This window comes from Myotis nattereri, assembly GCF_964212035.1.
Source record: "Myotis nattereri genome assembly, chromosome: 15".
NCBI lineage: Eukaryota > Metazoa > Chordata > Mammalia > Chiroptera > Vespertilionidae > Myotis > Myotis nattereri.
The window spans coordinates 3,074,651-3,097,220 of NC_138090.1; the positions used below are offsets into that span (position 1 = coordinate 3,074,651).

A 22,570-nucleotide genomic window follows, 5' to 3' on the forward strand; every position below is an offset into this window, starting at 1 on the left:
TTGAGACGAAACAGCAATGCCTGCTGGCAGACGGGGCACTGGTCAAATTGGTCCTCGGGGAATCTCCCTGCTCGGATGTTTCTGGAACAGGGCCTGGGCGGAGATGGGACTTCCCAGCTGCTGGTAGGAGGGCAGAGTGACAAATGCGATGGCCTTGCCCTGCCCTCCCTCCCCCCCCCCCCCCCCCCCGGTATGCACAGAGTCCTGATATCCCTAGTTGGGCACGTGTGGCTCAGGCATCCATCAGCTGCCCCAGACTCTGTCCTCAGGAAGGGCCCTGCCTGTCTGTCCCCTGGTGGGTGAGCACGCCCGTGGGCGTGTCTCGGTTCCTCTGGGGTTTGTCCGTGCGGGTCACGTGGCTGCACAAGGCTTTCTGCCAGGACTGCCCAGCATCACTTCGTTCTGCCCAACTGGCTGGCCGACACTGGCTTCCGGCCCATCCGTTTGGGGTTTCCCCTGGCAGCTCGAGACCTGCCGGTCCTGTGTCACCTGGCCGGGCTGTTCCTGCTCGAGGCCGGCCCGAGCTGCTGGGCCCTGCCTCTACCCACACCTGCTCAGCTTTTTTAAAAGTATTTTTCCATTGACTTTTTTAGAGAGTGAAAGGGATGGGGTTAGACAGAGAGAGAGAGAGACAGCAATGTGAGAGACACATGGATCAGTTGCCTCTCTCATGTGCCTGGGTCTCCTCACCCCGCGGGCACAGGCTTCTGGTTGGAGGCTGCTCCGTCCCCTCACCGTGGCGGGCGTGTGCCGGCGGGCACAGACGGTCCCAGGCTTGCCCCTCCCCGTGTGGGATTTTGATTCATGACCATCTTGCTCTGAGCCCAGAGCAGGCCGTGGACAGAGGGGTGACGGGCACACAATGCTCGGTGCTGAGGGCGGCGAGGCCCCGGGGCAGGGGGCGAGGGATCAGTGCACCGTGAGCTTTGACACCACTTGGTCTGCACCGTGACTTTTGCTTCGCTGCGTTTCGGCTCTTTACAGCAGTGTTCTGGCTCTGCCTGTTGGGGGAGCAGAGGGTTCCCTGCACAGGCATGGTGGGGGGACCCCAACTCTAAGGGAATTAAAGGCATGCTTCTGGAACCCTTGTGCAGGCCACCCAGCCTCTCTGTGCCTTAGTTTTGCCATCTGTCAAATGGGGCTGACCATAGCATCGACTTCAGAGCGGACGGAAGGAGTAAATGAATTCCCGCAGGAAACTGCCTACAATGGTGCCTGGTGCATAGTAGGTGCTTAATGAACGTCAGCTGTTATTGAAGGGGGAGCTGCTGTGGCCAGAACCCAGCCAGTATGGGGGAGCCGTCTGTCGCCGCCTCAGAGAGAATTAATTTCTGGATCCCTTGGGGGCCATTGCTCTTCCTGTTGGCTCAGATGAAGCATGGATAGGGGAGCTCGATTGAACTCCCACCCACTTCAAACCCTCTGCGGGTCCTTTCTTGCCTTCGCTGGGCCTCAGCTTGTGCATCTGTGCAATGGGGAACTTGGATTGGGGAATGTCCGAGGGCAGAACCATGGCAGGCTTGGCCGCGGGTGGGCTGGCCGGCCCCTCCCCTGCCCCTGCCCCGCACGCCTGCCTCTGACCGCCTCTCCTCCGCAGGCCATGACATGTGCACGCAGGAAGCTTTCCAAGCCCAGAGGAGCCGGCTGGTGGGGCTGCTGGGCTCGGGGTCCCTGGAGGCCTTCGAGAGCGTCCTGGACTGGCTGCTCTCCTGGGACGTGCTGTCCTGGGAGGAATATGAGGGCCTGCAGGTCCTGGGCCAGCCCCTCTCCCACTCGGCCAGGCGCCTCCTGGACACCGTGTGGAATAAGGGGGCTTGGGGCTGTGAGCAGCTCCTGGCGGCGGTGCAGGAGGCGCAGGCCGACGGCCGGTCCCCCGCGCCGCGAGGCCATTGGGACCCCCACTCCCCCCACCCGGCCCGGGACCTGCAGTGCCACCGGCCAGCCATCGTCCGGAGACTCTACAGCCACGTGGAGGGCCTGCTGGACCTGGCGCAGGCGCGGGGCTTCCTCAGCCCGTATGAATGTGATGAAATCAGGCTGCCCATCTTCACGTCATCCCAGCGGGTAAGGCGCCTGCTTCTTGCGCCGTCAGCATTCTCTGGAACAGGGGCTGCTCAGTCACCAGACTCTCTGGTCTCCGTGCAGCCAGTCCCAGGGGGAGCCGTGGGCCTGGGGGTCCCCTGAGGAGGGGGCCAGGCGGGGAGAAGTTGGTGCATTAAAATATATATATATATATATATATATATATATATATATATATATATGTTTTTATTGACTTCAGAGAGGAAGGGAGAGAGAGAGAGAGAGAGAGAGAGAGAGAGAGAGAGAGAGAATCAATGATGAGAGAGAATCATGGATCGGCTGCCTCCTGCACGCCCCCCGCTGGGGACTGAGACCTCTACCTGGGCCTGTGCCCTGAAGAGCAATTGAACTGTGACCTCTTGGTTCGTAGGTTGATGCTTAACCACTGAGCCACGCTGGCTGGGCAATGGCTGTCTGTTTTCAGTGAACAGCTCAACAGATCATAACAATTCCTTAAATTAAATCTGTATTTAATGATGCATATAAGCACACTAAGTCCTGATATGGATTAAATGCCACCTCGGGTTTCTGATATGGGATTGTGCTGCATGATTTCATATGTGACGGTGTGAACATAGGTGTTCCCATCACCCCGGGGCAGAAGTAGGGTGTTACGAGGACCTGTGCCCGTCCTCAGTGACAGCTGCTGGCGGCAACCGCAAGCCGGACTCTGTGTGAGTCATTGCTTTGCTTTCACTATGGTTTTAGTGCCTGACAAAACCAGGCCCCGACACCCTATCCCAGTGGTCGGCGAACTCATGAGTCAACAGAGCCAAATATCAACAGTGCTTCTTCAAAATAGACTCGCCCAGGCCAAAAACCGACTTCTGCGCATGGGCCACGAAGTTTCAATCGCACTGTACACGCGCCCGCACGTGGTATTTTGTGGAAGAGCCACACTCAAGGGGCCAAAGAGCCACACTCAAGGGGCCAAAGAGCCGCATGTGGCTCGCGAGCCGCAGTTTGCCGACCACGGCCCTATCCTTTCGTTTTGAAAAACAGAGTCGCGAGCACACATACAGTTGTGGGAGGGAAGGGCAGTGCTGCCTTTCCTTTGGGGATGAGGCTCCCAGGAGCGGGGGTTGGGGGGAGCTCAGGGTCTCGGGGACAGGGTCTGGCTTCACCTTCTCTGGGAGCCATAAGGGCCCTTCTGGGATTCCGGGGGGCCAGGTCATTAGTGAGCCCTGTACATACAGGGTTCCCTGTGCTGGGGGGCCGTGTGAGTCAGGGGCCGGATGTCCTTTTTTAAAAAAAATTATTGTTGTTGTTGAGAGAATTACAGATGCCCCCCATTGCCCCCCGCTTTGTCCCCCTCCACTGGCTCCTGCCCCAGCCTGGCCTTTACCGCACTATCGCCTGTGTCCATGGGCTGTGCGTGTGTGCATGTAAGTTCTCTGGTTAACCTCTCCCACCCCCTTTTGTCTGAGATCTGTCCGTCTGTTCCATGCTTCTGTCTCTGGACCTATTTTGGGGCAGTTAATCCTCACCTGAGGATATTTTTTCCATTGATTGATTGATAGAGAGAGACAGAGAGAAACATCAATGCGAGAGAGACGCACTGATTGGTTCCCTCCCACATGTGTCCTGACCGGAGCTGGGAATCAAACCCGCTACCTTTTAGTGAAGAGGCCAACGCTCTAACCACTAAGCACCACCGGCCGGGGCTGGACCGACTTTGCTTTTTGTGACCCGTTTGGTTTGTCCGTTTATCTTATTTTAAAGTTATCCACTCTTTTAGTGGCTGCCTGTCTGCAATGAGCAATCCGTTATTGGAGAGGGGACCCGAGTGGGTGTGTGCATCTCGCCGCCCGATGGTGGTGGGAACATCTGTATTTATTTATTGATTGATTTATTAAATATATTTTATTGATTTTTTACAGAGAGGAAGGGAGAGGGATCGAGAGTTAGAAACATCAATGATGAGAGAGAAACATCGATCAGCTGCCTCCTGCACACCCCCTACTGGAGATGTGCCCGCAACCAAGGTACATGCCCTTGGCCGGAATCGAACCCGGGACCCTTCAGTCCGCAGGCCGACGCTCTATCCACTGAGCCACACCGGCCAGGGCCGTGGTGGGCGCATCTGTAAACCCGCGCTGCCGAGTGGCTGCTCTCCTGGCTTGTGCGGTGCGGGAGGAGATGCCTGTGACCTCCCCACACACCTCCACCGCCTCCTGGAGAAGGAACGACGTCCGCTTCCCCCACAGGCGCGGAGGCTCCTGGACCTGGCCGCGGGGAAGGCCAACGGGCTGGCCGCCTTCCTCCTACAGCGCGCGCAGGAGCTGCCGGGCCCGCTCGCCCTCTCTCTCGAAGGTACGTCCCTGCTCCTCTCAGTCCGTCCGCCACGGAGGGCGGGGCTGTGTGCGGGCATCAGTTAGAACCCCACCTCCTGGCTGGGGGGCTCCCTGAGACGCAGTGTCCTTCCTCATCTTGAGGGTAACTCCGCCCCCGTGTCACCGGGCTCTTGGGGGATGAACGGGATCCATGTGGGCGATATCACTATTATGGTATTAGCGCTTCTTATTTCCTGAGCGGCCAGGGGAGCTGCTGTGTGTGGCGGGCTGACTACCCGCGCCCCTCACCAGCCGAGCCCTCATGAGGTGCGCCAAGGAGATACGGGCACACGTTGGCACAGGGCTGGTCTCTCCTTCAGTTTTAAATGGGCTTTTCAGTCCCCGTTGACAGACAGTGGGGCCTGAGTTTCAGGTGTGCCCTGCAGTGATCAGACGTCCCCAGCCCTTACGTGGGGCTGGAACCTCTTGATCTCTGCGAGGCAGCCACCGACGCTCAGAAACCCGAGAACAAGTGGATTTAGATAAGGGGGCGGCTCTCAGGGCACAGGTCACGGCCCCGCAGGCACCCTGCCCGGTGCTGTGTTTACAGTCTCCGTGTGGCTTCTCTGCTGTGCAGATGTGGAGCCTGGGGCGGGCGGTGCAGAGCGGGCAGGCGAGGGTGGGTCTGGCTTCCGTCGGTGTGGGTCTCGTTTTGGAAGTTTGCCACGGGTCAGGCATTCTTCTAAACTCCATTTGATCTTGTTTCCTCCTGAAACGATCTTAGAAGATGGGGATTGTTCCCATGTTCACAGATGAGACTACCGAGGCCAGAAAAGTGGCTCGCCCAAGCTCGGGGGGGGCCCCAGGCTTCCAGGTCTCAAGCTCAGGTGTGTCTGACTTCAGAAATCAGGCTCCTCAGCCCTCACACCTTCTGCTTCCCTTTAGAAAGACCCTGCTGAGCCGAGTGATCCAGCTGGGCTGGGTGGTGCAGGGACTCCCCTAGGCTGCTTGGGGTTCGAATGCAGGCCCCCCCACCCCATCCTCCTCCTTCTCCTCTTCCTCCTCTTTTTAATCCTCACCCGAGAATATTTTCCCCATTACTTTTTAGAGAGAGAGGAAGGGAGGGAAGGAGGGAGAGGGAGAGAAAGAGAGAAACATTGATGTGAGAGAGACACATCGATTGACTGCCTCCTGCCTGACCCCAACCAGGGATCTAACTGGCAACCCAGATACATGCCCTTGACCAGGAATCGAACCCACGAACTCTCGGTGCTTGGGCCGGCGCTCTAACCCCTGAGCCACACCGGCCAGGGTACAACGCGGGCCTTCTGACCCAGCCTAGCGCTCGTCTCCTCGGCCGCTCTCCCCGATGTCGCTGGTAATGAGAGAACTGACGAGGGTCTTCTGAGCACTTGTTTTGTGTCGAGCGCTGCATGAAGGTCTTGACCTGAAGTATCTTCACGGATCCACATAAAAACCCTCGGAGGCAGGGGCCATGGCCGCCTCTCCCACTTCCCAGGGGAGTAAACCGAGGGCGAGGAAGGTGGGGTGACCGTCCTCAAAGTCCACGGCTTGTGGCTGAAGAGCCCGCTGGCTCTTGTCTCCCACGTGTGAGGCCACCTGTCAGGCCACCCCGCCCCACGCAGCCCCCCCTCCGCGCCGGTGCCCCCGCTCAGCCTCCTCCTCTGCCTTCCAGACGCCGCGTGTCAGAAGTACGCGTCCAAGCTGCGGACCACGGTCTCGGCCCAGTCGCGCTTCCTGAGCTCCTACGACGGGGCGGAGAACCTGTGCCTGGAGGACATCTACACGGAGAACGCCCTGGAGCTGCGGACGGAGGCGGGCGCCCCGCAGACCAGCCCTGCCCCCCTGGGCCTGGACGCCCTCTTCGGCTCCGGGGGCCGCCTCAACGCTGACGCGGACACCGTGCTGGTGGTGGGCGAGGCGGGCAGCGGCAAGAGCACGCTCCTGCAGCGGCTGCACCTGCTGTGGGCGTCGGGGCGGGATTTCCAGGACTTCCTCTTCGTCTTCCCCTTCAGCTGCCGGCAGCTGCAGCGCCTGGCCAAGCCCCTGTCCGTGCGCGCCCTGCTCTTCCAGCACTGCTGCTGGCCCGACCTCGGCCAGGAGGAAGTGTTCCAGTTCCTCCTCTCCCACCCCGAGCGCGTCCTCCTCACCTTCGATGGCTTTGACGAGTTCAGGTTCAGGTTCACGGACAGCGAGCGGCACTGCTCCCCGACCGAGCCCACGTCTGTGCAGAACCTGCTCTTCAACCTCCTGCAGGGCAACCTGCTCAAGAACGCCCGCAAGCTGCTGACCAGCCGCCCGGACGCCGTGTCCGCCGGCCTCCGCCGCTACGTGCGGGCCGAGCTCCACCTCAGGGGCTTCTCGGAGGACGGCATCGAGCTGTACCTGCGGAAGCGCCACCGCGAGCCGGGCCTGGCCGACCGCCTCGTCCGCCTGCTCAGGGCCACCTCGGCCCTGCACGGCTTGTGCCACCTGCCCGTCTTTGCCTGGATGGTGTCCAAATGCCACCAAGAGCTGCTGCTGCAGGGCGGGGGGTCCCCGCGGACCACCACGGACATGTACCTGCTGATCCTGCAGCATTTCCTGCTCCACGCCTCCCCACCGGACGCGGCCCCCCACGGCCCGGGGCCCGGCCTGCTCCAGGGCAGGCTCCCCACCCTCCTGCACCTGGGCCGCCTGGCTCTCTGGGGCCTGGGCGTGAGCTGCTACGTGTTCTCGGCCAAGCAGCTCCAGGCGGCGCACGTGGACGGGGCGGACGTTTCCCTCGGCTTCCTGGTGCATGCCAAAAGCGTGGCGCCCGGGAGCCCGCCGCCCCTGGAGTTCCTGCACATCACCTTCCAGTGCTTCTTTGCTGCCTTCTACCTGGCGCTCAGCGCCGACGTGAGGCCCTCCTCGCTCAGACACCTCTTCAACTGCCGCCCCACGGGGAGCTCGCCGCTGGCCCGGCTGCTGCCCGCGCTGTGCGTGCAGGGCCCGCCGAGCGAGGAGGGCGGCGTGGAGGCCTGGCTGCAGCAGGCCGAGCGGCACAACCTCCAGATCACGGCCGCCTTCCTGGCAGGGCTGCTGTCCAGGGAGCACCGGGGCCTGCTGGCCGAGTGCCAGGCGTCCGAGAAGGCTCTGCTGCGGCGCCAGGCCTGTGCCCGCCGGTGTCTGGCCCGCAGCCTCCGCAAGCACTTCTGCTCCATCCCGCCGGCCCTGCCCGGTGAGGCCAAGAGCATGCACGCCCTGCCCGGCTTCCTCTGGCTGGTCCGCAGCCTGTACGAGCTGCGGGAGGAGCGGCTGGCGCGCAAGGCTGTGCGGGGCCTGGACGTGGGGCACCTCAAGCTGACCTTCTGCAGCGTGGGCCCTGCCGAGTGCGCCGCCCTGGCCTTCGTGCTGCGCCACCTCCGGCGGCCCGTGGCCCTGCAGCTGGACCACAACTCGGTGGGCGACATCGGCGTGGAGCAGCTGCTGCCCTGCCTGGGCGTCTGCAAGGCTCTGTAGTGAGTGTCCTGGGCCATGCTGGTGGGTGAGGTGAGGATGGCGTCACCGTGCAGGTGCAGGTGTGGGGGCACCTGTGAGGATCCCGGTGGTCAGGCCCAGCCCCAGCCTGCAGCCTCTCTGTACAGCCCCGGCCGGGTCCTTCCTCCAGTCTGGGCCTTCGTTTATGTTATTATTTTAAAATGTTTTTTTTAATTGATTTCAGAGAGGAAGGGAGAGGGAAAGAGAGATGGAAACATCAATGATGAGAGAGAATCATTGATTGCACGCCCCTCACTGGGGATCGAGCCTGCAACCCCGGGCCTGTGCCCCGACCGGGAATGGAACCGCGACTCCTGGTTCAGAGGTCGACGCTCAACCACTGAGCCACGCTGCCGGGCTATTTTATTTTTTATATTTATTTCAGGTGCACAGCATCGTGGTAAAACACTCATATAATTTACATATAATTAATTTACATATATCACACTATTTACATACAATTTGCATGTATTACATATAATTCCTGCTGGGCCTGGGCCTTTGTTTAAATCTATGACAACGATCACCCTAACTCATAGGACAGCCTGGTGATGGGCACTGTGCCACACACTCCCCAGAGCAACCTCTGAGCCGCACAGCCACCCCGGCTGTCGCAGAGACGTTCTTCTCCCCATCAGCCTACACCTGAGGCTCAGAGACGTGACGTGACTTGTCCAGGCTCGCCTGGGAAGTGGCAGAGCCGGGAGACACAAGCCCCACCCCCGTGGTTCTGAGTTCCCGTTCCCTCCTGGCAGCCTGGCAGTGGACGGCTCCAGAGGCCCCCTGACCACCTGGACGCCCCTTGCAACATCGTTCACCGTAGATGCCTGTGTCAGCAACTGCTCCAAATCACGGGTGACTTGTGCCCCATCAGAGACTTTAAAATCCTGACCAGACGGGAATTCTGGGGCCCCAGAGGGACCTGACTGTGGAATTCCACCTGAGCTTTTTCTATATCTACATATGTATCTATCTACCTATATATTTAATTGATTTCAGAGAGGAAGGGAGAGGGGGAGAGAGATAGGAACACCGATGATGAGAGAGAATCATGGATCAGCTGCCTCCTGCATGCTCCACAATGGCGATCGAGCCCGCACCCAGGCCTGTGCCCTGACCGGGAATCAGACTGTGACCTCCTGATTCAAAGGTCAATGCTCAACCACTGAGCCCCGCCGGCCAGGCCGCCTGAGCTTTTGTTCCTCATGTAGCGCTGGCTCTGGACGAGGCTTTGGCGTCACCCTCGCCGCCTCCAGTACCATCTGAGGGTGAGTTCCCCTTTGGAAGGTCACTACCCTGGCCCTGTGGGCCTCTCTCCCCATCTTGGGCCGGATGAGCGCAGAGGGTGTGCCCCTGTCTGACGGCCAGCGTGATGCAGGCTCCCCAGCCTGCCTTCCTGCCTTGGGAGGGGATGTCCTGCCCCTATTCTAGCCTCTCAGAAAGCAGAAGTTGGGTCTTAACGCCGACGTCCACTCACGGCCTCCCAGGCGGCCTCACGGGGCCCTCATCCAGGGACCAACCTCTCCTGGAACCCATGAGGCCGCCATACCTTCTCGGCCGAAGCTGGAGACATCTTTCTCTTTCTTTCATTTTTTTTTTTTTTAAAAATATATTTTTATTGATTCAGAGAGGAAAGGAGGGAGAGAGAGAAACATCAGTGATGAGAGAGAATCATGGACCGGCTGCTTCCCGCTCGCCCCACACTGGGATTGACCCCGCAACCCCACATGTGCCCTGACTGGGAATCGAACCGGGACTTCATGGTTCATAGGTCGACACCCAATCCCTGAGCCACGCTGGCTGGGTAGAGCTTTTTAATTTGTGGACCAAACACACAGATCCCTGAGCGGTGACCTTCATTCCTTAGGTAGGATCCGTGAGCCTCAGTTTATAAATGGGATCTAATAACATACATAGATCACACAGAGTTAACATGTCATGATTATACTTGCGCAAGTCAACGTTGATTTTTAAATTGCCAGTGCATGTCATATGTACTGGCCGGTTGGTCGGACGGTCGGCCACTTAGCCTTTTATATATACAGACTAGATCTTTGTTGGCGGTTAATTTGCATATCTCGCTGATTAGCCAATGGGAGGCGTAGCGAAGGTACGGTTAATTTCAAGCTTTGTCTATTATTAGATAGGATTATTATTATTTTTCCACCTCAGAACCTTCTAGGAGGCCCCTCTGACGGCCGTTTCCCTTCCCCAAGGTCCGTGACTCCCCGAGGAGCCCAGTGTTCTTTAGCAGGAGCGCTGGGTCCCCCGTTCCTGAGCCGTCCCCCACACCGTGCATGACGTGGGCAGCTGGCCAGGGATGGGGGAGTCTGGCCTCCTGGGGGGCTCCATCTTGGCAGCGTTTCTCGAAGCGCAGATGCTGGCGCTTTGGGGATGAGCGAACGTCCCTTTTGAGGTCTGGTTCGTTTCTTCCCCCTTTCCTGAGCTCCATTTTCAAGTTGATTTGCTTGGTGTTTTGCAGCCTGAGAGATAATAACATCTCGGACCGCGGCCTGTGCACGCTTGCCGAGCACGCCCTGCGCTGTGAGGAGCTGCAGAAGCTCGCGTGAGTCGGGCTGGGCCACAGGCTGGGCCAGGTCCCAGGAGCGGCTGGGAGCTGGGGCGGGCTGGGCGGGCGTTTGCGTGGCTGAAGGGTGCAGGTGCCTCCTGTCCTGGGGGAACGGGCTGCCCTGGGTTTGGGGGGGTCACTGTCCGCCATGTCTGGTCTCCATGTCTCTCTTTTGAACTTTCCAGTTTATTCAACAACAAGCTGACGGACGGCTGTGCCCAGGCCCTGGCGCGGCTACTGGAGTGCCGGCAGAATTTCCTGGCACTGAGGTGAGCCTGGCTCCCCCCACAGCTCCGTCCGCCCGGGCTCGGCCCCTGCTGGGTGCGTGACTCCTGCCGAATACAGAGGGAGGGGAGCAGGGTTTTGCTAGTGCTGTGACCTCCCAGCAAACCCTGGGCGTGCTGGGCTGAGGACTGACCCGGGAGGAAAGTGTGACAGTGAGTCACCTCGCTCCCCTGGGAAACCACCTGCTGGGACCTCTGCCTCCTGTGGCTCCTGTCTGTGCCCTCCCCCCCCACCCCCCACCGCTCTGCCCCTCCTGTCCCTGTGCTGGTGGAGAATGGAGTCTCAGAAGCCATAGGCAGGCCCCCAGCACGGATAGCACACACACATCCTGCAGGCAGGGCAGACTCCCACATGGATAGCACACACGCATCCTGCAGGCAGGACAGGCTCCCACATGGATAGCACACATGCATCCTGCAGGCAGGACAGGCTCCCACATGGATAGCACACACGCATCCTGTAGGCGGGGTAGGGTCCCACATGGATAGCACACATGCATCCTGCAGGCAGGGCAGCTCCCACATGGAGAGCACATACGCATCCTGCAGGCAGGGCAGCTCCCACATGGATAGCACACACGCATCCTGCAGGCAGGGCAGGCTCCCACATGGATAGCACACACGCATCCTGCAGGCAGGGCAGGCTCCCACATGGATAGCACACACGCATCCTGCAGGCAGGGCAGCTCCCACATGGAGAGCACACACGCATCCTGCAGGCAGGGCAGCTCCCACATGGATAGCACACACGCATCCTGCAGGCAGGGCAGGCTCCCACATGGAGAGCACACACGCATCCTCCAGGCGGGGCAGCTCCCACATGGATAGCACACACGCATCCTGCAGGCGGGGCAGCTCCCACATGGATAGCACACACGCATCCTGCAGGCAGGGCAGCTCCCACATGGAGAGCACACACGCATCCTGCAGGCAGGGCAGGCTCCCACATGGATAGCACACACGCATCCTGCAGGCAGGGCAGGCTCCCACATGGATAGCACACACGCATCCTGCAGGCAGGGCAGCTCCCACATGGATAGCACACACGCATCCTGCAGGCAGGTGCCCAAGGCGTCTGTCCAGGCGCCTCTGTCCAGGCTGCACTGTCCCCAGCAGACCCGCCTCCCCGTGCCTTGCTCTCCCAGCCTCCGCTCCTTCCCTCCAGGCTGGGGAACAACCACATCACCGAGGCGGGGGCCCAGGTGCTGGCCCGGGGGCTCAGGGCCAACTCGTCGCTGCAGTTCCTGGGGTAGGTTGGGGTCTGGGCTTGGGGCCTGTGGAGGGGTCTGGGGCCGGGGAAGCTCCTGAGCCTGAAGGCCCCGTGGGCAGCCCGGGCTCTGGTGGGGGGGCAAGTGGGGAGCCAGTAGCCGTCCTTGGCTGCCTGGCACTTGCTTTCCCCCCAGTAAACAGGAAGCTGAGGACAGCAGGGTGGGGGGAGGGCAGTGCCCGCGAGGTGGCAGGAAGCTCAGGTCCTTGCTTCTCACCTCAGTCTGTGCCTGGGAACCAGCGGGGCTTTGAAGCAGCCCTGGCCGGGGCCCCTCCGCAGACCAGTTAGGGGAGCCCCCTAAGGGCAGGGCCCCGGAATCAGTCACGTTCGAAAGCTCCCGGAGGAGGTGCCGATGGAGGAGAGAGAAGGACGCGGGGGAGGCTGGCGGCTGGACCAGGCCCTTCGGAGCTCCTGCTGGCGGGAGGCTCGCCAGGCCTGCGGCGAGGGGAGGGGCGTCTGACAGGCTGGGGTGCAGAGCTCCACAGGCCCCGGGCCCCGGAGTGGAGCCGCCTGTGTGCGGAACGGGGCCACACCCCCCGGCAGGTCCAGGCACTTGTGGGCACAGCTCCCAGGAAGCTGATCTGACCTAAATGCCAACCATGGGGATTGCTGTGGGGAGTGAGTTCCCCGGCCCCGAGGGTGTGCGTGGGGTGGGCCTCTGCCGTCCTGTAAGTCTGCTGTAAAGCAGCCGAAAAGTCAGAGGGAAAAGTTTGGCCGTCCCAACGGAGGCAGGCCCGCCTGGCTGGGAGCCGGGAGCCCCACTGAGACCCTTCTGGGATTGGGGGGCCGGTGCTGCCCCCGGGCGGGCTGCGGAGAGGGAGGAGCCACTGGAGCACACAGCCTGGCTGGAGCACAGGGCACGTCCGCCCTGACACTGCGGACTCTGCTGGCCTTTTCAGGTTCTGGGGCAACGAGGTGGGGGACAAGGGGGCGCAGGCCTTGGCGGAAGCCCTGAGCGACCACCAGAGCTTGAGATGGCTCAGGTAAGCTTCCGTGTCTGTCCTGCCGTCCTCCTGGGGAGCCGGCATGAGGAGGGGGGAGCCGGGCCAGTTCCGAAGGTCTCAGAACTTCATTTTTAACCCCCCCGCCGCCCCGCCCCGTGCTGGGCAGAGGGATGAGAGGGAGAGGCCAGAGGGTTTGGAGTCTGGACACTGGAGTCTTTCTGGGTGACTTTGGAGCGGCCCCTTCTCCTCTCAAGGGTCTTGCTTCCCTGTCTGTAAGTTGGAGGTCTTGGGATGGATCAAATATTAAAAAAAAATTCTCACCAGAGGATATTTTTTCAATTGATTTCTGGAGAGAGAGTGGGAGGGAGGAAGGAAGGAGAGAGAGAGAGAGAGAGAGAGAGAGAGAGAGAGAGAGAGAGAGAAACGTTGATGTGAGAGACACATCGATTGGTTGCCTGGGCTTGGTGGAAAAGAATGCGATAATCAGTTATTGATTGATGTCTAGAATGGAGCAGAGTGGGAAGTGGGGCTGTGTGTGTGTGTATGTATGTGTGTGCATGCATATGTGTGGTGTGTATATGTGTGGTGTGTGTGTGTATGTGTGGTGTGTATGTATATATGTGTGGGGTGTGTGTGTATGTATGTGTGTATATATATGTGTGTGTATTGTGTGTGTATGCATATGTGTGGTGTATGTGTATGTATATGTGGTGTGTGTATGTATGTGTGTGCATGCATATGTGTGGTGTGTATATGTGTGGTGTGTGTATGTATATGTGGTGTGTGTGTATGTGTGGTGTGTATGTATATATGTGTGGGGTGTGTGTGTATGTATGTGTGTATATATGTGTGCGGGGTGTGTGTGTATGTGTGTGTATGCATATGTGTGGTGTGTGTGTATGTATATGTGCTGTGTGTGTATGTGTGGTGTGTATGTGTACATGTGTGGTGTGTGTGTATGTATGTGTGGGGTGTGTGTGTATGTATATGTGTGGTGTGTATATGTGTGGTGTGTGTGTATATGTGGTGTGTATGTATATATGTGTGGGGTGTGTGTGTATGTATGTGTGTATATATATATATGTGTGTATTGTGTGTGTATGCATATGTGTGGTGTATGTGTATGTATGTGTGGTGTGTGTATGTATGTGTGTGCATGCATATGTGTGGTGTGTATATGTGTGGTGTGTGTGTATGTATATGTGGTGTGTGTGTATGTGTGGTGTGTATGTGTATATGTGTGGTGTGTGTGTATGTATGTGGTGTGTGTGTGTGTGTGTATGTGTGGTGTGTGTGTGTGTATGTGTGTGTGTGTGTGGTGTGTGTGTGTATGTGTGTGCCACGCATCCTGGCTTAGCTTATCTCCCAGGCCCCTCCCCGCTCTGACCCGTTCTTGTTCCCTGATGGCATCCAGCCTGGTGGGGAACCGCATTGGCAGTGTGGGTGCCCAAGCCTTAGCCTCGATGCTGGAGAAGAACATGGCACTGGAGGAACTCTGGTGAGTTTGGGGGAGTCTTGGCTCTGGGGGGCAGAGGCCAGCCTCTCTTCATTCCCTGGCCTCGTTGGGGAAGCAGCCGTGCGGACGAGACAAAGGTCTATGATGGAGTGATTGCTTGATTGCACTCATCTCTCAGTGTCCTGGCGAACGAAGCTTACCGAGTCGGCATAGAGGTGCTTGTCCCCCCTTTTTTTAAAAAAAAATTAAATATATTTTTATTGATTTCAGAGAGGGAGAGAGAGAAGCATCAGTGATGAGAGAGAATCGTCAATCGGCTGCCTCCCACTCACCCCCCTACTGGGGATGGAGCCCGCAACCCGGGAATTGAACTGTGACCTCCTGGTTCATAGGTCGATGCTCAACCACTGAGCCACACAGGCCGGGCGAGGTGCTCGCTCTTCTTACTGAGCTGCACCGTGGGTTCCTTGGTGTGTGTACTGCCTCCAGGGGGCCTCCCGGGTGAGAGCACGGATTCCGGAATCAAGGGGCTGAGCTGCAAGGCCGGCTGTGATCAGAGGCCAGTTCAGTGCATAGTTCGTTTTCTCCAACTAGAAACACGTTTGTAAAAATTAAACGAGGCGATGCCCGGGACGAGCTTAGTAAGTGCTTCACACACGCTCCCCTGTCACAGTGCCGGTGTGGCCGCTGTTGCCGCCGCCGCCGCACCCGCCATAGCCACCTGTGACGTCACTACTGACAGCGGCCCATCATGTCAGTGGCCAGAGCGCAGTGTGTGTGTGTGTGTGTGTGTGTGTGTGGAGTTGAAAGATGGACCGTGAATCATACAGGCAGGACCCATCTGAAGCGGATTCCAGGTTTTCCATCCGTCAGTTGCCACCAGCTTAGCCTCCTTATGACGCATCCTGGGCGGCCCCATGTTCTCTCAGGCAGATGAGTCGCTGATTCATCCAGGAAGCAGAAGGGACCAGGACCTCAGGCAGCGCCACAGAGTGGAGGTGGGGTGGGCCATGGCTGTCGGTAGGGCTCGCTGGCTCTGCCCACGGACCAGGGATTCTGTCCTGCCGGGGTTTGGCCACCTGGAACTTTTTGGGAGAGGGGTGCCTCTCTGCCAGTGCGTCAGTTATGATTCCGTGGGCTGCAGGTGAGGGAGAGCCTCCCCTACGGTGGCTCCAACCGGGAGAGGACTCCGTTTTCCACCTACAGGCGTCCCGGAGGCAGGCGGCGCAGGGCCGGTGGGTGGCCACAGGCCAGAGGGGCTCTGGACTCTCTCTCTGTCCCATCACATCCTCCGCCTGTGGCTTCACCCTCAAGGTCGGTTGCCTCATGACCACAAGAGGGCTGCAGCACCTCCAACATTCCGTGTGCATTCCAGGATGCAGTCTACTTTTCCAGGGAGGGCCAAGGCACGGGCCGGCTGGGTCTCTCCCCTTTTGAGAGCATTCCCAGGGGCCCATCGGCCATGGCCACGGGGAGGTCTCTTGGCCGGCCCTGGCTGCAGTGGAGTGGGAATTGGGAGTTTTGTTGTTGTTTGTTGGACCAAGCACATGGCTGCCCCTAATGAAATGAGACTTCCATTCATAAGAAAAAAAGAGAAGGCCAGCTGGTGTGGCTCAGTGGTTGAGCATCGACCTAGGAACCAGGAAGTCAGGGTTTGATTCTCAGTCAGGGCACAGGCCCAGGCTGCCAGCTCGATCCCCAGTGCGGGGCGTGCAGGAGGCAGCCGATCCATGATTCTCTCTCATTGTTGATGTTTCTCTCTATCTCTTGCTCTCTCCCTCTCCCTTCCTCTCTGAAACCAATAAAAATATATTAAAAAAAGAAAAGAAAAAAGAAAGAGGAAATGGATATTGAGTCCCTGGGACATGAGGGGACCTCTTACGTCCTGGAGAATTTGGGGACATTCTCTCCCCAAAATGTCCCTGGGACGGAGCCCCCCACACCTGCCTTCTCTGCTCTTACTTTATTTTCAAGTGTGGATTGGGGGTGTTGGCCTTGCTAAGTGGGGGGACCCAGCTCCTCTCCAGCGACCTCCCCTTCCATGACGACTGTTCCCGCCTCGACAGAGCCCTCTCTCCTCTTGTCCTCAGCCTGGAGGAGAACCAGCTCGGAGACGAAGGCGTCTGCTCTCTCGCCGAAGGGCTCAGGAGAAATCCCAGCTTGAAAGTCCTCAAGTAAGGGGCCCGCACAGGCCTGAGCGGCGGGGAGGGGCGCTCTGAACCAGAGACCCGGGCAGGGGCCCCACCTGGCTACCTCCCAGCAGGCAGCCTGGCGGAACCGGCTGGTATTGCTGCGGGGGGGTCCCCCAAAACGCAGGCAGGGACTGCAAGGCCAGGCGGGCCCAGCAAACCCTGGTGACAGAGCCGTGAAGGGCGGCAGGAAGGGAAGGGAAGATAACGGTGACGGTGTGTCCCCAAGTCTGGGATCCCCGAGGCGTCTCGGGCTCCATCCGCTGGTGCCGGGCTGTGGGGTGCTGCCCGTCCGCCTCATGTAGACGTGAGCATCTTCCGCGGTCGGCAGCAAGGTCTCGGGCGGGAACGGGGCCTTCCCAGCGAGCAGCCGTCGGAGCGGGAGGTGGGAGCTGAGGGGACACAGCTGGTTGCCGGCAGCAGGTGCCACGGCCCCCCATCTCCAGGCCTCTCTGGCCCAGGCGAGAGGCGTCTCATGATGTCACCTCCAGGGTGTCTCTCGTGTGAGGCGGGCAGGCGCGCTTGCTCTTTCGTGGGTGCGTGCGTCCGTGCCTGTGTGGACACGAGAATGTTCCGCCCCCACCCCCCCTTCCCTGGTGCCAGGCGCTCGCTGAGGCACGGAGGGCATCGCGATGGCTCCTTTCGCTGGAGGGGGGCGCTTTCCCTGGCAAGTGAGGCCGAGGGAAGCAGACGCGGCCTCTGGGAGAGCACTGCTTTGCCCACATGCCCGCTGCTCTGGGGACGCTGTGTGTGTCGCTTTGAGGGGCCGGGCAGTTGCCAAATATTTGGGGAAATCGCTTCCGCTCATTACGGGGGGAAGTGGCTGGGAGCCCGGTGCAGCTGGGATGTGCCTGGTGGGTCACCTGGCCTCGAGGACAGGGATACCGGTGGCCTTGCCCCCTCCATCCCGGACCCGGTGTGGGGGAGGGGGCGCTGTGCTCTCTCATGGCCACGGACTTGCCCAGTCAGCCCCGAGGGAGGCCAGGCCGTGCACCAGGGGCTGTCCCACCCTGCCTTGGCGTGGCTTATCATTCAGCGTCTCTAAGCGATACCCCCCTCTGGGTTCCCCATAGAAAGACGCCTACATCTTTCTTGTAACCACACTGCCAAGCGTTGGTTGAGTGTGGGCCGTGGACCAATGCCTGGGTTTGGACCCGCCCCACCAGCCCCGGCTCTGCCCCTTGGATGAGGGCCCGGCCACGCAGGGGTGAACGGGGATGACTATCGGGCCCGCCCCTCAGGGTCTGAGTGGGAGAGGGTGGAGGTAACAGCGGGCACACAGTAGGACTCCACCCGGTGGGCTGTTATTACTCATGGCATGGCCTCGGCGTCCGTTTCTGAGAAGTCGCCGCCGTGGTGGAGGGCGTGGAGGCAGGGGGGGAGGTGATTTGACTAGCTGAGCTATGAGAAGGGCAGGGTTATGAGAAGGACAGGATGGGGAACCCGTGCCTCTTCCCCCCCCATCCCCCCGGCCCTGACAGCCTGACACCTCCCTTCCCCATCCCTAACCTGTCTCCCAAGACCCCCGAGATGAAATGTCCCTGTTCATTGATTCTTTTTTTATGAATTCTCCCCCAAGGATGTTTTCCCACTGATTTTTAGAGAGAGTGGAAGAGAGAGGGAGAGACAGAGAGAAACATTGATGTGAGAGAGACACATCGATTGGTTGCCTCCTGCACGAGTCCCGACCAGGACCAGGGCCTGGTCCGGGGAGGAGCCTGCAACCAAGGTACATGCTCTTGATGGGAATCAAACCCGGGACCCTTGGGTCCGCAGGCCAACGCTCTATCCCCTGAGCCAAACTGGCTGGGGCCATTGATTCTTTTCCACCCGTTAAGTACGGTGCCACGCGGTTCAGAACAAACCGTCCTTTAATTCTGATCCTTCGTGAGGTGGACACTCCTTTAGGTCCATGTCAGAGGGGAGGAAGGTGGGACTCATGTGCTTGAGATCAGAAAGGAAGTTGGACCGGGACCCAGGAAGTCTGGCACTGAGATGCTTGTACTAGCCACCCTGCTTAGCACCTTCCTGAGGGCGCAGCCCGAGTCAGATCAACGAACCTGGTGTGGGGGAGAGAGCCGCCGTCTCACCGTTGGCCCCGCGCCTCTATGGGGAGCTCCCTGGGCATCTCAGCAGGAAGAGGTGTGAGGAGGGGTGGCGGGCGGCTTTAGCAGGCCGGCCAACTCCCAACGCCTCCTGCGACAGGACAGGCCCACGGGGACACCCGAGCATCCGGGAAGCTCACCGGTGCCTCTTCCTCTGCAGGCTGTCCAACAACTGCGTCACCTACCGAGGCGCGGAAGCCCTCCTGCGGGCCCTGGAGAGGAATGACACCATCCAGGAAGTCTGGTAAGTGCCCTGGGCAGGCCTCTCTCCCTCTCCGAGCCTCGTTTTTCCAATCTGTGAAATGGGGCGAGGGGAGAGGGGAGCTTGAGACTTTCTAAGTTCTCACATTCAGTGGCTTTCTGCACGTGGCGATGTCGTTCTTTGTCTGGGAGAGACGCCTTCATGTCTCTGAGGAGGGACCCATTGTTTTATTTTAAAACCATGAGTATTTATTTGGAACAGCTGTGTTGTAGGCAGGCGTATGGGAAGAGTAACAGAGGAGTCAGGCCGGTGTGGCTCAGTGGTTGAGCATCGACCTAGGAACAGGGAGGTCAGGGTTCAATTCCCGGCTGGGTCCCATGCCTGGGTTGCAGCCTCAGTCCCCTGTAGGGAGCATGTGGGAGGCAACTGATCAATGATCCTCTCTCATCACTGATGTTTCTCTCTCTCTCTCCTTCTCTCTTCCTCTCTGAGATCAATAAAAACATATATTTTTTAAAAAGTGCATGGGATATACTGACCATGACAGCTTAGCATAGCCCGCCTTAAACATGCTCAGGACGCGTCCACTAGCCTCCAGGCAGGCACGCTCTTCCCGCTGCCCAGCATCCCGCGAGGCCATCGAGCCACAGCCGCTGGCCCGGGAGAAGATCGCATTCAAAGTGCGGCTTCCCCTGAACGCCTGTCGCGTTTGCACCGTCGTGAAGTCAAAAAATCATGTCGAACCGTTGTAAGGTGGGGCCCGTCTGTATTTTAAAGCTCGGAGATTCCCTCATAAAAACCTATACTTCAGCCCTAGCCGGTCTGACTCCGTGGTTGGAGTGTCAGCCCGAGGACTGAAAGGTTCTGGGTTCGATTCTGGTTAAGGCCCCGTACCTCGATCCCCAGCCCCGGTTGGGGCGTGTGTGGGAGGCAACCAATCAATGTGTCTCTCTCACATCGATGTTTGTCTCTCCCCCTCTCTTCCACTCTCTCTAAAAGTCAATAGAAAAAATATCGTCAGGTGAGGATGAACAAAATAAACATATCTATACTTCAGGGTTTTCTCTAAAAAAAATAAATAAAAAGGAAAAAAAAAAGAAGCTGGTCGGTACCTCTGAACCCCCAGTGAAAGTGCCAGGAATGAAACAGAGTAGGGGAAGGACAGACCCCACTTCGCCGGCCCTGCTGACTCACGCCCGCCACGCCCGCTGCCCGCACCAGGCCCCCGGCCTGCGGTCCCTCACCGCCTCCTCCCTGGGAGCTGGCGGCCCTGCTCTCAAGGGACAGACTCTCCCCTCCCTCGAAACCCACGTCAAGGCAGCCACGGCAGGTATCAAATGGCGAAGTTAAAAATAACGATCCTCAAAGCGGCGTGTGGTGGAGAGCGTGTCTCTGTCCGAGCGGTCATCCCCGGGGCCGTGAGGTCCGCAGGGCCCAGGCACACGCAAGGAGGGGTGTGCATTGTTTTTGTTTTGAAGTCATTGCACAGCCCTCGGGAATGTCACGCTCTGTGTCCGGGGCGAGCAGGCCCACGTCAGGCGGATATTTTAAGGGTTCTGATGCGATTTGCTTCCCGCTGCTGCAGCTGGGGACGTGCTCCCTGCGCCTGGACTGCTCTGCTGCCGCCAACGGAGAGCGGCGGGCCGGCCGGGGCCAGCGGGGACTCTGGGCCGCCCCCGAGCGCTGTGCCATCACCCCTAGGGGCGCGTGAGCTGCCCCCGCCAACGCGGGGCAAAACCAGCAGACTTCCCTCCCCGGGAGCCAGCGTTACCAGCTTTTAAAAAAAGTTTATTTTATTTAAAAACCCTGAAGTATATAGACTTTTATGGGGGGAATCTCCTAGTTGTAAAATACAGACGGGCCCCGCCTTACAACGGCTCAACATGATTTTTCGACTTCACGACGGTGCAAACGTCACAGGCGTTCAGGGGAAGCCACACTTTGAATGCGATCTTCTCCGGGGCCAGCGGCTGTGGTGTGATGCCCTCGAGGGATGCTGGCCAGTGGGGAGAGGGTGCCCGCCCGGAGGCTGTGGGGCCGCGGGGGCAGGCCGTGGCTTTAGGGGTTCCGCTTCCGTCGTGGGAAAGCGATGCCGGGGTTCCGCCCTCACTCCGCCCTCTCTTTGCTTTGTCCCCCGAAGGCTCCGGGGAAACGCCTTCTCTCAGGAGGAAATGGAGACGCTGGGCCCCAGGGACACCAGGCTCCTGCTGTGATGTCTCCGGCCGAGGATCCCCTCGGTGTGTGTGAGAGCAGCCGGGCGGCCCCGGGGGCTGGATGACACCTGCGGCCGCCCGCCCGCCCGCCCGCCCGTCCGGACGGAGCCCTGTCCTGCCCAGGCCAGCTCAGCAGCGACCTTTGTTCTGGCACAGAAGGGGCATCCGTGCCCTCGGAGTGGACGTCTCCACGGTCCCCGTGGGCCACCGAGTTCTTCCCACGCTTCGCGGCTGCAGAGAGGAGCAGCCCTCCGTGTGGCGGGGCGGCCACCGGCGGATGCAGCGCGTCAGGGGGCCCACGAAGGCTGCCGAGAGCCTATTGGTGGGGACCTGGATCCCCGTGAGGAGCCCCTTCCCACGCCTCTCACAATGGGGGCCGGGGGTGTTCGGGGAGAAACTCTCTTTTTTTGGTATATGTTGCTGTTGATTAAAGAGAGAGGAAGGGAGAGGGAGAGAGAAACATCAATGATGAGAATCATCCATCGGCTGCCTCTTGCACGCCCCCTACTGGGGGCACAGTGCAACCGGACCTGTGCCTGGCTGGGAATGGAACTGGTGACCTCTTGGTTCCTGGGTCAGCGCTCAACCACTGAGCCACACCGGCTGGGCGAGGCAATTGGTTTTTGCCAGATGCTCCGGGATGTGAAGTCACGGATGAAAAGTTTACAGAAGCAAATCAGAGCCGCTTCCTCACCAAGCCGACGCTCTCCGCTCTCCGGGGTTTCCCGAAGGGCGCACAGAGCCTTTGTGAGCCGGCAGGTGCCGTGCACGCGTGATTATGCTCAACAGCGTTGCTCGTGGAAACTGGTTACTATTTATACACCTCTTTATTTTATTCTCCCAAGTTTATATTTTTATTAAAAAAAGACGCGTGAGAAAACTCTGGCTTCCCCCAAGCTGTCTTCGTCGCGACCGAATGTGTGTTTTGTCCTGTCCCTGCAGCTTGTCAAGGATTAAAGCAACGCTATGTTTCCGACCAGGTGAGTTATTGCTGCAGGCGAAAGCAAGTCTTAGAAAACAGCCTCGCCATCCAAGCAGACTGGGCTCCGGCCTGGCAGAGCCTAACCCGGCATGACGTGCTGAGCTGTGCCGGACCCTCCGGGGCCGCGGCGAAAGGCCCCCGGGCCCCCCTCCGTGCCCTCCATGTGGCTCCGGGCGCCTTTTAACCGGAGAAGGAGGGAGACGATTGGGCACAGCAGTCCCCTGCCAGCCTCCGCTGGGTGGGCCGAGGGGGAAGAATTCTGAGCTGCGGTTAATGAGCAGGGGCGCAGGTGGCTGCTCACCAGCGAGAAACCCGCTCCTTTGGAAGGTTCCGTGCGCCGGGCTCATTAGCGGGGCTCCTGTGTGTCTGCGGTTCTCCGGGCTGGTGGCCGTGGCTCTGCCCTGACCGTGGTTGCTGACAGAGGAGACCAGGAGGGAGAGAGGGTGGGTCTGCTTTCTCTCGACCAGCGCACACAGCAGCCT

General features: G+C 59.5%; 1 protein-coding gene across 1 annotated transcript; it reads left to right on the forward strand.

The window, feature by feature from the left end:
- Positions 1–1,605: 1,605 nt before the first annotated feature.
- NOD2 (nucleotide binding oligomerization domain containing 2) lies at positions 1,606–22,073 on the forward strand (the record flags this gene model as incomplete). Its single annotated transcript, XM_081107819.1, has 11 exons — positions 1,606–2,064; positions 4,290–4,395; positions 6,052–7,858; positions 10,360–10,443; positions 10,632–10,715; positions 11,896–11,979; positions 12,897–12,980; positions 14,356–14,439; positions 16,488–16,571; positions 18,852–18,935; positions 21,034–22,073. The coding sequence occupies 11 exons, from the start codon at positions 1,606–1,608 to the stop codon at positions 21,104–21,106; spliced, it is 3,033 nt and encodes a 1,010-aa protein (XP_080963945.1). The 3' UTR covers positions 21,107–22,073.
- Positions 22,074–22,570: the final 497 nt, after the last annotated feature.